We start from the raw sequence: 13,696 nt of genomic DNA on the forward strand, positions 1-13,696 counted from the left end.
TCTGTGTTCTTACACGGGACTCCGAGGGAATGAATGATTCCACGGAGCTTGCAAATTGATGAACGAGTATGTCTGTGATGAATTTTGTTCACCTGTTTTATAAAAATGGTTTATAACTGTAGACTAAGCAGTTTCTTTTCTTTTCTTTTTGGTACCGGGGATCTAACTCAGGTCCTTGCCCTTGCGAGGCAGGCGGCAGAACCACTGAGTCAAATCCCCAGCCCCAAGACTAAGCAGTTTCTGTGTGTAAATGTTAATGTGTGGATATTGCTATTTATCAGGCTTTCGATGAGGCCATTGCAGAGCTTGATACACTGAATGAAGACTCCTACAAAGACAGCACTCTCATCATGCAGTTGCTCAGAGACAACTTAACAGTGAGTGGTGCACTCCTAGTATTTCCTTTCAGGAACAGAAGCATCTTTTGGAGGCAGTTACATGAGCTCTGTGCTCTCCTAGAAAATGATACAGATACGTAAGTGAAGTTTGCAGATAGCTTTTAAAGGTGAATAAGCATTTTACAGATTGCTAAGCTTGTAGGAACTGGTGAAATTGCTTTCTTTGGAATGAAGATGTCAATAAATTACATCACTATAGAGAGGTTTTGCAGCTTTAGTATTTCCTTTCTTTGGGTCAGTTAGCTGTACCAAGTTAGGGGCTTAATGGCTTTGAGGCTTTCCTACAATTACATGACTCCTTATTTTACTAAAAAGCTTACTTTCTGAATTACTGTTGGTGTTTGCAAGCATTTCATAAGGAAGCACATATCTAGATTTATTCCATCTCTCCTAGGCCCAAGCCTCTGTTTCCTTTGTTGATCAGGGAAATGTGTTAGTCAGCTCTGACACTGTCAGAAAATACCTGCGATAAACTAGTTGTTTATTTTGGGTCGTGGTTTCACCATGGCGAAGTGCAGTGTAGAAAAACTGTTCACCTCCTGGTGGCCCTGAAAGCAGAGACAGGAGATGGCTGGGGTCCCAATGTCCCCTTCGAGGATGTACCCCAAGTGACTTACCTTCCTCTTCCTGAAGGTACTAGCATCGTGAGCCGGGGCCCAGGCCATTAATAGACCTGTGGGGGACACTTGAAGCCCAAACTACAGCAGGAAGTGACTGAGGGCGAGTAGAGTGAGAGCTTTTGCATAGTTCACCATCACAGCCCTGGTACTGGGGGTTGAAAATAAGGCCTTCGCACTGAGCTGTGTCCCCAACCTATGTTTCACTCTCAGGAAGAGATGAGGTCTTGCCAGGTTTCCCTGGGAGCACAGGGATTATGTGCATGTACCACTGTACCCCATTACATAAAATCCTTATTGGTTCAAGTAAAAAAAAATTTTTTTTGGCACTGTGGATCAAACTCAGGACCTGTGCTTATGAGGCAGACTCAGTGTCACTGAGCTAAATCCCTGGCCTGGTTTAAGTAAATTTGATAGGATAATATCCTAGATTTAATGGAAAGTGAAAAAAGGAGTAGGTTTTTTTGTTTGTGTGTTGTTAAAGTGGGGCCTTTGCATTGAGCCATATCCCCATCCTTTTTAAAAAATTGTTTGAGACAAAGTCTCACTGAGTTGTCCTGGGTGGGCTCAACCTTGCAATCCTCCCGCCTTGGCCTCCTAGAATGCTAGGATTACAAGGTGTCCTACCCCGCCCAGCACACTGCAGTCTTAGGCCTCAGATCCCAGTAGTTGTGAAGGGACAGTAGAGTGATCAGAATAGCTCCATGGAAGAAGAGCAAACTGGGTGATTCGACCTCTTCCCAGTCTCACCTTAGAACTCACTGTATTATAACCTGTTTTTCTGTCTTACTGAGAAAGTTCTCCAGGGTGTTTGCTTTTGTTTGTTTTAGTATGTTAACGGTAACTTACAGATCATATAACATTCTAGGTTTTCTAAAACTCCCGGGGTGGGGGGGAAGAAAACTTCCTGGAGTGTCTTGGTGACAGTCTGATAAAATTTAATTGATTAATGATGTTTACTTCCCATTTTCACCCTAAAGTTAGAGAGCTCCTTGGACAGACACATTTTTGTTATGTTTAGCATCTGGCCTAACTTACAGACCCTGTGTGTTCATGTGTGTGCACACCTGCTCTTCCCTCTGGCCTCCATCACCCACTGCTGTTTAACTCTTCAAGAAGCACAAAATGAGAGCTGGGCGTGGTGGTGCATGCCTCACTCAGGAGGCTGAGGCAGGAGGATCACTGTGAGTTCGAGATCAATCTGGGCTACATAGTGCGTTCCAGGTCAGTCTCAACTACGTAGTGAGACCCTGTCTCAAAAAACCAAAAAGAAGGGCACAAAATAAGTTGGCTGAGTTTCCTAGGTGTTAGCCCTTCATACACTTGGAAACACCTCAACTGTGATCGTACCCTTCCTGCGAACAATTTTTGTCTTATTGGTTTCATAAATTATATTTCAGGAGTGCTTTAAGAAGAATGGTGAGCTTCTGGGAATGAAGAGAACATTAAATTTTAGGGGCACTGGCTTTGTTGATTCTGAAGCGACAGTATTTACAAACCTGTAAAAATGTAAATGGGTGTGGGTAGTTTTTGGACTTGTGAGACAGAGCTTTCTTTCTTAGCCAGCCTCTACTCAGGAGTTTATTGCTCTCAGAATTGCGTTTTGAAACCAACTAGTAAGACTTGCTGTGGTGGTCTAATCGAGACGCGGTAACTTAACGGAACTCTTCTTTTCCAGTTATGGACATCAGACAGCGCGGGAGAAGAGTGTGATGCAGCAGAAGGGGCCGAAAACTAAGTGCACACAGGGTATCATCCTTCCTCCCATCGAGAAACCTTTTTACACATCTCCATTCCTACTCCACTTGGATTTCCTCAGCAAAGAACCCTTTCATGTGTATGGAAGCGGCTGTTTCTAGTCTTTTCACACTGCAGCTTTGGGAAAACTCCACTCCTTGGTTTGTGTTTGTCTTGGCCTTCCTGATGTGCAGTTACTGCTGTAGAAAAGTATTAATAGCTTCATCTCATATAAACATAAGTAACTTCCAACACTTATGTAGAGGGCTAAAAATGTATTTGGTATTTAAGTAATCTGAACCAGTTCTGCAGTGACTGTGTTTTGTATTACTGCGACGATATGATGACAATGTAGTTAATTACAATTTAAAGAGTGTTCTACATAACTTCTTAATTTCTACATTCCCTCCTTTTCTCTTCTTTGGGGTTTCCATTCAGTAAGCAACATTTCCACCCTGCTGCTGTGTTCCTTTTTAGTAGGAATCCAGAAGTATTAGCCTGAATGGGAGAGCACATGGTGTCGCTGGGCCGGGAGGCAGGTCACAATTGAGAAGCCTCCCGTATCCCCTTTGGTGGAGGTCATGTCTGTCTGTGACAACAGGAGTTTCCTTACCTTCATTTGCTGCTGTTTAAGTTGACAACTTCCCTTCCCAATAAAAATTCACTTACACCTCCTGCCTTTGTAGTTCTGGTATTCACTTAACTATGTAATAGAAGTAGCATGTTGCTGCCAGGATCCAAGCATTGCTTTTGACAAATTAAAGTGCATGTCATTTCTTAATACACTAGAAAGGGGAAATAAATTAAAGTTCATGAGTCCAAGTCTAAAACTTTAGTACTTTTCCATGCAGATTTGTGCACATGTGAGAGGGTGTCCAGTTTGTCTAGTGATTGTTCCTTAGAGAGTTGGACCACTACTGTGTTGCTAATCATTGACTGTAGTCCCAAAAAAGCCTTGTGAAAATGTTATGCCCTGTGTAACAGCAGAGTAACAGAAAATAAAGTTACGTTTTATAAAACCACTTCCTGTGGCTTTTTAACAATTGCATACCCATGTTTTAAGGACAGGCGGATCTCCTGCTTCTTGAAGTTTGTGGACACTTCCTTTCATGGTGTGTGCAGTGCGTACAGTGGTGCCCGTCCTCCTGTACTGTGGTGTGCTTGTCTGGGGTGCCTGGGCATGCATAACATCCCACACCCCACACCCCACCGTGTTTCTTAGACTGTGTGCCAGAGATCAGTCTCTCGGGCTATCTCTTCTGCAGAGGTAAATGTGGCTGAGCGTTCAGGGGAATGTAGTGGACATTTGAGAAAAGCCTTGGCTGGTGGTAGAATTGTGCTTTGGTGATCCTCAGACGGTGTTTAGTTTTCAGATCGTTTTCTCTAGAAACGTTCAGTTGTATCACTAGTGACTTTCAGTAATGTTTTAATCATATTGCCCATCTGTTTTGCTTATCTGTCCTAAGTATTGACTTGAAAACTGATGATTAAGTAAGAAGATAATCTTTTTTTTTTTTTTTTTTGAGACAGTGTCTCACTATGTAGTTGAGACTGCTCTGGAACTCACTGTGTAGCCCAGGCTGGTCTCACAGCAGTCCTCCCTGCCTCAGCCTCCCGAGTGCTGGGATTACAGGTGTGAGCCGTCATGCCCGGCCTACCTCAGTCTCTTGAGGGCTGGGATTACAAGTGTGCGCCACCATGCCCAGCTGTATGTTTATTGGTCTTTCTTTTAAAATACTAAGGGTTGAACTAAGGGTTGAGCCTTCTTACTGAACTACATTCCCAGCCAGCCCTTTTAAAAATAATTAGTTTTTTTTTTTTTTTTTTTTTAGACAGGGATGAGAAGCTAATCTTAAGGAATAGCTGTGTAGCTTTTCTTTTCCTAAAACGTGAATGTAAAACAAGTCTCTTTTTTTTTTTTGTACCGGGGATTAAACCTTGTGCTTGGGAGGCAGGTGGTGGAACTACTGAGCCAAATCCCCGGCCCCAAACAAGGCTCTTTGAGGGAAGATGAAAAGGCAGGTATCAGTAGTGCTTTAGGTAGTGCCCATTTCAATAACGTTAATGGATCTTTTGAATAAAAACGTCAGCAAAGGAGAAAAAAGTTCAGTGAAGCCAAGCACAAGTAGTAGTGCATGCCCATAATCCCAGCTACTCAGGAGACTGTAGCATGAAGATCGTTGTTCAAGGCTGGCTGTGCAACTTTTTGAGACCTTATGTCAAAATTAAATCAAATTTAAAAAGGGAGAAGTGGAATGTAGCTCATTCGCCCATATTCAGTCCCCAGTACCGTTAAAGAAAAACACATTTTTTTCAGCAAAGATAGGAAGAACACTGAATCGGGAAAATAGTATCATGTCTTAAAAATAATCCCAGCACTCAGGAGGCAGAGGCAGGAGGATTGCCATGAGTTCGAGGGCAGCCTGAGCTACATAAAACAGTGAATAAAGTAATGATTTCTGAGTTGCCAAAGTAGCCTTAAGCTTGTTCTCAGCATTTAGTCCATTTAAATTAAATGTCTTCTCACGAGGGGTCCACTGCATCTTTAAAAGCAGGAAGTTTACGAGTGAGGGGAAGATTTAAAGCCACGTTTGAGCTTTCTTCTTTTGCTTGTTTGTACTGCTTAGGATTGAACTCAGGGGTGTTCTACCACGGACTACACCAGCCCATCTTCTATTTGTTTCAGAAAGGGTCTCACTAAATTTCCTGGCCTGGGCTTGCAGGTATGCACCGCCATCCCCAGTTGATCAGCATGCTTCTTGCAGCTCTAGGTCATGACCAGTTGGTACCGAACAAGTCACAACCAGCTTTTTATTGACGCGGGTAAATACTGTGTTACAAGGGTAACACCCTGTGACACTAGTTGCAGTCTGTGTATCCAGACTGTGGGTTGTGATGTACAGTTGATTGCAGATGAGCTTGGAAGCAGTTTCCAGATTGTCATCGAGGTTTCTTTGAAGTCCACCCTCCTAGGCGCGTGCGCTGGTCGTAGCTTTGCTGCTGTGAATGATGCAGAGGCTGTTGGCGGTGGGGTGTTGGTCCTTTCCAGCATGGTCTTGTAATACGGTAGCATTTCCTCCTTTAGAATGTGCTTAAGCAATGAGTACCCCTTTACTCCCTGTATTAAAAAAGGGAGACTCCCTTTTCGGGGTGGTACTTTTACAACCATCACTGAAAATTACATGGAGACGAACCCTGTCTTTGTCCTTCAGGCTCCCATTTCAGCAGCTTTCACAGCCATGGCCTGAGACTGCCAGGGAAGCGCTTAGCCCAGTGGTGTCGCTGCAGTTAGGATTTGTTCAGCTGGCAAAGAGGCGCACTTGTACGGCTCTTCACGGGACACAGGACATTACGTGGAGTCAGGCGCAGTGGCACACACCTGTACTTTCAGCACTCAGGAGGCTGAGGCGGAACATCGAAAGTTTGAGCCCGTCCCGGACAACTCAGTGATTTAGGAGACTGTGTCTCAAAAAATAAAAAGGACTGGGGCTGTTTCTCCATGCGAAGGCCAGAGGTTCGGTGTTCAGCGCTGGAACAAAAATGAAATGTGGGCCTTACTACTTGGGGTCTACCTCAGTGCTTTTGTCCAGACCACACCGCACCACCACCTCTCGGAGTGTTGTTCTTCCTCACGTTTCCCAGAGTTGTTGACTGTAATTTGAGCTAAAGATTTGATCTGTTTTAAAAAAAATTTTTTTGGTGCCAGGATCGAACTTGGGGCCTTGCGCTTGCAAGACAGGCTGCGGCACTGCTGAGCTAAATCCCCCGCAAGCTAAAGATTGCAACCCCCTCGCTCCCAGACAGTGTGATTGTGTGCTGTGGACTTGTTTCTTTGTGACCTGGGCTGCGCTGAGCTGGCTTGGTGCACACTCAGGCATTTGCCCTGCACTTGTTTATGATTTGTGCTGCCAAAGATAGTGTGTGCACTGTTGGCTCGGCCACTAGACGGGTTACCAGTTTTTAGTAGTAGCAGTATGCTTCTGTGGGAAGCAGAAAACAAAACTAAACTCATACACTTTTCCCTTCTGGGACAGCATTACAGCCTTCTGTGACTGATACGAAGGTTGGAAACTAGGAAGGTGTAAGGCAAGACTTGTAGGCCTGGTTTTCTGTCTCCTGTGAGCAGATGGAGGGGTGAGGCCTCTTGAGCAGCTCAGTTAACCTGGCCTGTGGATGTGTGCGCTGGAGGTGGCCACTCCCTGGCCGCGTGAACTCCTCACTGTCTCACTGAACCACCTGGGCCCTGCAGGAGGCCAGCCTGCTCTGTTCCAGTTTGCTGCAGGCTTGCCAGGCTTTCTGGGCTGCTGGGACACCCACCAGTGTCTGGAGGAGGACTGTGTTGGAGCAGCTGTCTTCGATATTTGGTGAAGCTGCTAAGAACCTCGGAGGATCCCTGGAAGGAGTTTTGAAGACTAAGATGGCCAGCTTTGGAGCTGGGAAAATAAATGCGTGGGATGATTCCAGTCTAGAACTAGACTCACTGTTCCCACATCTGCCTAACGAGGTGTGTGGCCTGGAGGGTGGCTTAGAAGCCAGAGTTCTGCCCTCGGTGCCCACACCCCAGTGCCTGGCAGCTTCACTGCTGCTGCAGCTGTGGCCTCTGTGGCTCTGCTTCAGCTAAAAGGTGCGCAGCCAGCTGGGTGTGGTGGCACCTGCCTGTCATCCCAGTGCCGTGGGAGGCGAGGGCAGGAGGGTTGTAAGTGGGAGCCTACCCTGGGAAACATAGGGACTGAGACCTTGTCTCAGAAAAAGGGCTGGGATCATTTCCTAGTCCCATCAGGAAAGAAAATGGTTTTTCTCAAGTGTAGAGGCGAGGCTGTGAAAGTATAAAGTGGGCTGCTCGGGAAAGGAGTAGCAGGACAGCCCTAATTTGGGAGCCGGCAAGTTCTAATAAAGCAAAGCTGGTCTCGAGATAAGCTCATCGGCCACACTGCAAACCTATTGCCCTAGATTCTCAAGGACAAAGACACAAGGAGCAAATGACTGTAACTTGGGAATGCAAAATTAAAAGAAAAACGATTAAGTTATGATTTTGCCTCTAATTAGCATTCTCTGGTGGAATACAGCGGGGAAAAGTCATTCTGTTGAATGAGTGAAAACTCAGGACCCAGAGATGAAGGGCCGGGGAGAAACATCTGTTTCTCAGATCAGGAGCTAACTATTGGCAAGTAACTGGAGACACGTCAAGGTCAGTGTCCCATGACATGTTCACCCTCTCCCCTCACACAGGACAGGATCTCAAGGCCCTGCTTTACAGAGTCACCTAGAGACTTTATAATCACCCTGTTGGGGTTTCCACTGGGTGGCAAGAGTAGGACCCAGTCGGCCTGTGTATTCCTGGGTCTGTCCCCACCTGAAGCTCATGAGAGGCCTCTTCTCACTGGAAATTACATTTCCTGCAGGAGTGCATGTGCCAACTCTGTCTTGGCCCTTCTTTGTCACCGTAACATTAACTGCTCTGTGCTAAAAGTAAAAATGTTGTTCCAGTCCTGACCAGGAAGAGCTTGTGACCTGAAGATGCCAAGGATTTTAAAAGATCTGAGTTAAAAGACATTAATGTTTGTGTGTGTCAGTGGGGGTTGAACTCCCGCCCCTGGGCCTTTGCACTGAGGAACAACCTCAGTCCTTTTCATTTTGAGGTCCTCTTACTGAGTTGCCCAGGCTGGGCTTGAACTTGCAGTCTTCCCACCTCAGCCTCCCAGAGGGCTGTGATTGCAGGGTTCAGCACCATGCCCAGTATAAAAGGCTCAGTCTTTGGGTTCTTTGGAAAGGAGGCTAGGATCTGAGGTCAGAGATCTGCAGGAGTAGTAACTCCCTGAGTTTGAGAGGGGAAGCTAGGGATGTAACCCAGCAGTGGGCCAGAGGCCTAGAAACTTCTTGTTGGGGCATCATGTGAGCTGACTAATGGCTTTAAAAGTCATGTGAGTCAAAGGAGGGCCCAGTATTTCCGCTGCAAGTTAGAGAATTCCTCCTACCAGTCCCTCCAGTTCTTACATTGTTGATCTAAGGCAACAGGAATGCCCCACCACTGAGCTGCATCCCTAGCCCTCTAGTTTTTGAGACAGGTTCTTGCCAAATCACCCCAGCTTGTCTCAAACTTGGGATCCTCCTGCCTCAGCCTCTTCAGTAGCTGCAATTACAGGTGTGCACCACTACACTCAGCTTCTTTTCATTTTGATTTTTTCTAAGACTTGTGCAGGCTGGCTTCAAACTGTGGGCTCAAGCCACCCCCAGGACCTGGGACTATGGGTGCACACCAGCATGCCCACATTCAAGACTGCTGACTGGACGTTCTATACTCCCAGAACAGACTGGTGAAATAAGGCTCCATAAGGGCATTCAGCCCTGGGTGCACACAGATTTTTTTCCTGACTAGCTGGCCCAGGTTTTCTGCCAAGCTGGGAGCCAGCACAGTGTTAGGAACAGTGCACAGGTTCCCTGCCCACTGTGACCTGGGCTCAGGCTTCCTAGAGAAAATGGGCGCAGGAGGAAGCAATGATTAAATTGCGAGAGATTCAGTAGCAGCATCTGGAAGGAGGGAGAAGAAAAACATGTAAAGCTGTTCTCTGCTGTCCACCTACCACCATTGTATGTCAGGACTGCATATTTGCATCATGTAGCTTTTGTGTTTTTTCTGCCATCATTCTGTCATCCCAACAGATTTCTTGAAAATGCTACAGTTAATTCCCTCTATCTCAACCTGACCAGTTACCCCTAGTTCTAATTCCCTATTTGTTGTTGTAGCCCAGGCTGGCCTCAAACTTGCAGCAATCCTCCTGCCTCAGCCTCCTAAGGGCTGGGATTACAGGTGTGTGTCACCACGCTGGCTTGGTTTCCTTTTGCAAACATGATGCCAGAAGAGGTGAAGCTATTTGTAAAGTGTTCAGGCCCAGATTGTTTGGCCTCAAAGTCCAGGCTCAGTTCTAAACCATAATGGGATCCTCAAAAAAAAAAAAAGAATGTAGTGCTGAGAACAAATTACAGAGTAACAAGGAAGCTGCTCTCCGGGTACCTAGCTCCACATGCCCACTTCTACATCACTAAGTGAACTCAGTTACCAGACAGCTCACAGTTCCCTGTTTTAATCAAATCACAATTTAATGCTTGTAGTTGGTGGAAATGTGTCTCCTAAAAAAGATGCAGTTAACTCCTAACCCCGGGTACTTGTGAGTGTGACCTTAATTGAAAATAGTCTTTATAGATTTCAAGCCAAGATGAGGTCACACTGGATTAGGGTGGACCCCAAATTCAATAAGACTGGTCCCCCTTACCTCTTTTTTTACTGCTATCCAGGGGATTGAACCCAGGGCCTCCTACTGAGCTACAATTCCAGACCTTTTTATTTTTATCTAAATTGCTGAGTTGCCCAGGCTGGGCTCAGAATGTCAGTCTCCTGCCTCAGCCTCTCAAAGTACTGAGATTACAGGAGTATTGCCACCGTGCCTGTTTTTGTTTTGTTTTTGAGGCAGTGTCTTGCTATATAGGCCAAGCTGCAAACTGCCCTCCAATTTGTAATCCTCCTGCCTCAGACTCCTGAGTAGCTGGTGTTACAGGTGTATACCACCACACTTGACTCTCTACCTTTCATCTAGAATTTAAGTCCTTCGAGAGCAAAGACTTGATGTGGGTCTCTGTTGTTTGTCAAAAGCTGGTACAGTGACCAGATTTTGAATCCCGAGCAACTGAGTGGGGTTTTTCTGAGGTAGAAAGGGTTTTCAGTGAAGGCCCTGGCTGTCGTGGAGCTGGAGGTTAATTGATGAGTCTCTCCTGTCCATCCCAGCATGATGAGTCGCACTGCCACAGGCCCAAGGTCATTTCTTTCATTTTTTTGAGACAGGGTCTTACTATGTAGTTGAGACTGACCTAGAACTCACTATGTAGCCCAGGCTGGTTTTGAACTCACAGCGATCCTCCTGCCTTAGCCTCCTGAGTGCTGGGATTACAGGCATGCGCCACCACGCCTGGCCCAAGGTCATTTCTTTCATTTTTTCGAGACAGGGTCTTACGATGTAGTTGAGACTGACCTAGAACTCACTATGTAGCCCAGGCTGGTTTTGAACTCACAGCGATCCTCCTGCCTTAGCCTCCTGAGTGCTGGGATTACAGGCATGCGCCACCACGCCTGGCCCAAGGTCATTTCAAACCCGCACTAGTTTCCATTTGTGCTGTCCATCCAATCTGCGGTGTTCAGTTGTTCATGTGGTCCAGTTACTCAGATCTCAGGGGACAGAGACAGGGACTGAAGAAGGGACAGAGCTTACGTGGCACAGAGGGCAGGACGCATTCTTGTTCTGCACAGTGTCTGGGTTCTTGCTGCAACTAATTCTGCAACAAGGGCTGGGATGCCTGATACCGATGCAGAAAAATGTGTATGTGGGCTGTAGAAACGGTTACTAACAAGTTAGACAATTATCTCCCTGAAATAATAGCATGATTCATTTCTTTATGAAATGGCTGATTTCCTATTCCGTTTTTTTAAACTTTGGGGGAACTATTTCGTTTCAAGTAGACCTGGTTATTTTCTTGCCAATTAAAGATTTCCCTAAGGAACCATCTGTTTCTTAGAAAAGATCCTTGAATAGCTCTGCCTTGTCCCATGTATAGTTTTCATTTTTTTGCTCTCTAAAAGGATGTTAAATAGGTTAACATTTCTGAACTAAAAGTTCTTGGCACATGATTTGCACAGACGGTGTGTCTCATCTGACGGAGATTTACAGATTGACTTGCAGAGCTTGGATATTTTCATCAGCAAAAAGACAAACCACCGTAGAAATAATGAGCAATTTATAAACAGTGATTAGGCTTTCTCTGAGTCTGCCTATGACAGGTGGAGTTGGTATAAGACAACAAAGTAGCTTGATATTGACACAGCTCAGTGGTGGAGCCTAATGCGTGAAGCCCTGGGTTCACTCCCCAGGACTGGAGGGGAAAAAAATGACTAAAAAACTGAAAAAGAGTGCCGGGTGTGATGCCTGTAATCCCAGCACATGGAGGCTGCCTTGAGTTCGAGGCCAGCGAGACTTCAAACCAAAGAACCATTTTACCATAGCTGGGCTTGAATTTGTGATCCTCCTGCCTCAGCCTCCCAGAGTGCTGTGATGAGAGGCATGTACCGCCATGCCTGGCTTTTTAACTCATATCAACTTGTAATATCTATGTTTAATTTCATAAAACGAGATCAGTTAAATTTCAAGTAAGCTTTCACTAATCTACTAAATTTTAAATTTCAAAAAATCACTTTGAGATGAACCCAAGATCTAGATAACTTTTTTCTTTGTAGTATTGAGGACCGAATCCCAATGCATAATAAGCAAGTGCAGTGCCACTGAGCTAATCCCCATTCCTTTTTATCTTTTCGAGACAGGGCTTTGCTAAATTGTCCACGCTGACCTTGAACATTTGATCTCCTGCCTCAGCCTCCCAGCGTGCTGAGATTTCCACCCTGACCACACCTGGCTCCGTGTTTTCTAAATAGGCTAATGGCTGCACAACAAGTTACCCCTAACTTAGGAGTGTAAAGCAAGTATTTCTTATCTCGTAATTTCTGTAGGCTGCAGGGGTCTGTTGATGTTGATCACAGAGCTTGCCAGGGGCAGAGAATCCCTCATTTCAGTCTTTGGTGGGTGTGCTGGCTGGTCTTTCTTCCTTTTCATCCCTCAGCAAGTCTGGCTTGCCTTAGACTGTGTCACCTGAGAGAAAATGAGCCAGAGCGCACCTGTGATGAAGGACATGGTCTTTGGTAACTTCAGCTACGAACTGTTGTGTGATGGCTTGTGCTGTATGTGTTGTGATTAGTCACATAGATCAGCGTGGCCCAGGATGTGAGAGGACAGCTGTACAAGAGTATCAGGAAGTGGGGTCACTGGAGGTCATCTTGCTACAGAGGCTACGAAATCTCTGAAGTGTCCATATTCTGTGGAAAAATGTGAAAGCATTACCTAAACCGGGTGCGGAAGTGACACAATCCTGTAATCCTACCACTCTGGGAGACTGAGGCAGGATGATTGAATGTTCCAGCCCAGCCAGGGAAATGTAGTCAGATGTTGTCTCAAAAAATAAAAAAGGCAACTATAGGGTACGTGGTTTACAAATTTTTTGAGGAATTTTTGGAGTAAGAAAAATAAAAGTTTGAAGACTGCTGTTTAGACTGCCAGTTTTACACTAGTTTGTCTTCAGGCTCTCTATCTCCCCCATGTGGTGCCCCTTTATCATTTGTTTTTGAGGCAGGGTCTCTCTGTAGTTCATGCTGGCCCTAAGCTCACAATGTAGCCAGGCTGGCCTCGAACTCTCGGCAATCCTCCTGCCTCAGCCTCCCGAGTGCTGGGATTACAGGCGTGTGGCACCACGTCTGTCTTGGTACTACCTTATTTTAATAGTATGGCCAGTGGATGAAAGAAAATCGAAGTCATAATTTAGGTCCTCATTTGTGAATGGGAAAGATTTGAAATATGGACTGCCCCTAAATCCTAGGGCTTCTAGTTATGACAAAGTGAATTTTTAAAAAGAGAATTATCTAAATTGGGTGTGGTGGTGTAATCCTAGCATTCAGGAGGCTGAGGCAGGACTGCCATGAGTTTGAGGCTATCCAAGGCTACATAGTGAACTCAAGGTTAGTCTAAATTATAGCAAGACTGTTTCAAAAAATAATCAGCTGGAGTGTATGGTGCATTGATACCCAGAGAATAGAAAAATTTCTATTGTATACCAAAAAAAGGAAAACAAAACTAGACAGCTGTCACAATTTGCAGAGGGGAACTTCCTGCGTAGGTCATCAGTGTGCACATTTAATGAAGGCTCCTCATAAGTAGGCTAGGTTCAACTGACTGAAGCGAAAATTGTACCAATTATCTTGAAAATAATGCTAAGATTATAGTGGGGCATACTACAATAAACAAATTTAAACCAGTAGGTTTTTTTTTTTTTTTTTTTTTTTTTTTTTGAAAA

The 13,696-nt window shown here is 45.3% G+C and overlaps 1 protein-coding gene and 1 long non-coding RNA gene across 3 annotated transcripts in view; one reads left to right on the top strand and one right to left on the bottom strand.

The window, feature by feature from the left end:
- Positions 1-3,427, top strand: part of Ywhaq (tyrosine 3-monooxygenase/tryptophan 5-monooxygenase activation protein theta) — a 32,372-nt gene extending 28,945 nt beyond the window's left edge. For both annotated transcript variants that reach the window (XM_010629062.3, XM_010629064.2), the window contains exons 5-6: positions 282-377; positions 2,694-3,427. In XM_010629062.3, the coding sequence (XP_010627364.1) occupies positions 282-377; positions 2,694-2,753 (156 nt within the window). In that variant the 3' untranslated portion in view covers positions 2,754-3,427. The remainder of the gene's footprint in view (positions 1-281; positions 378-2,693) is intronic.
- The window catches only part of LOC104865531, a 14,342-nt gene continuing 1,025 nt past the window's right edge, over positions 380-13,696 (bottom strand). The window contains exons 2-4 of the long non-coding RNA XR_002025520.1: positions 12,468-12,665; positions 862-946; positions 380-455 (exon numbers count right to left, since the gene is read on the bottom strand). This is a non-coding gene — a long non-coding RNA (uncharacterized LOC104865531). The remainder of the gene's footprint in view (positions 456-861; positions 947-12,467; positions 12,666-13,696) is intronic.

Source organism: Fukomys damarensis, unplaced genomic scaffold, assembly GCF_012274545.1.
Source record: "Fukomys damarensis isolate Sample0158 unplaced genomic scaffold, DMR_v1.0_HiC HiC_scaffold_25, whole genome shotgun sequence".
NCBI lineage: Eukaryota > Metazoa > Chordata > Mammalia > Rodentia > Bathyergidae > Fukomys > Fukomys damarensis.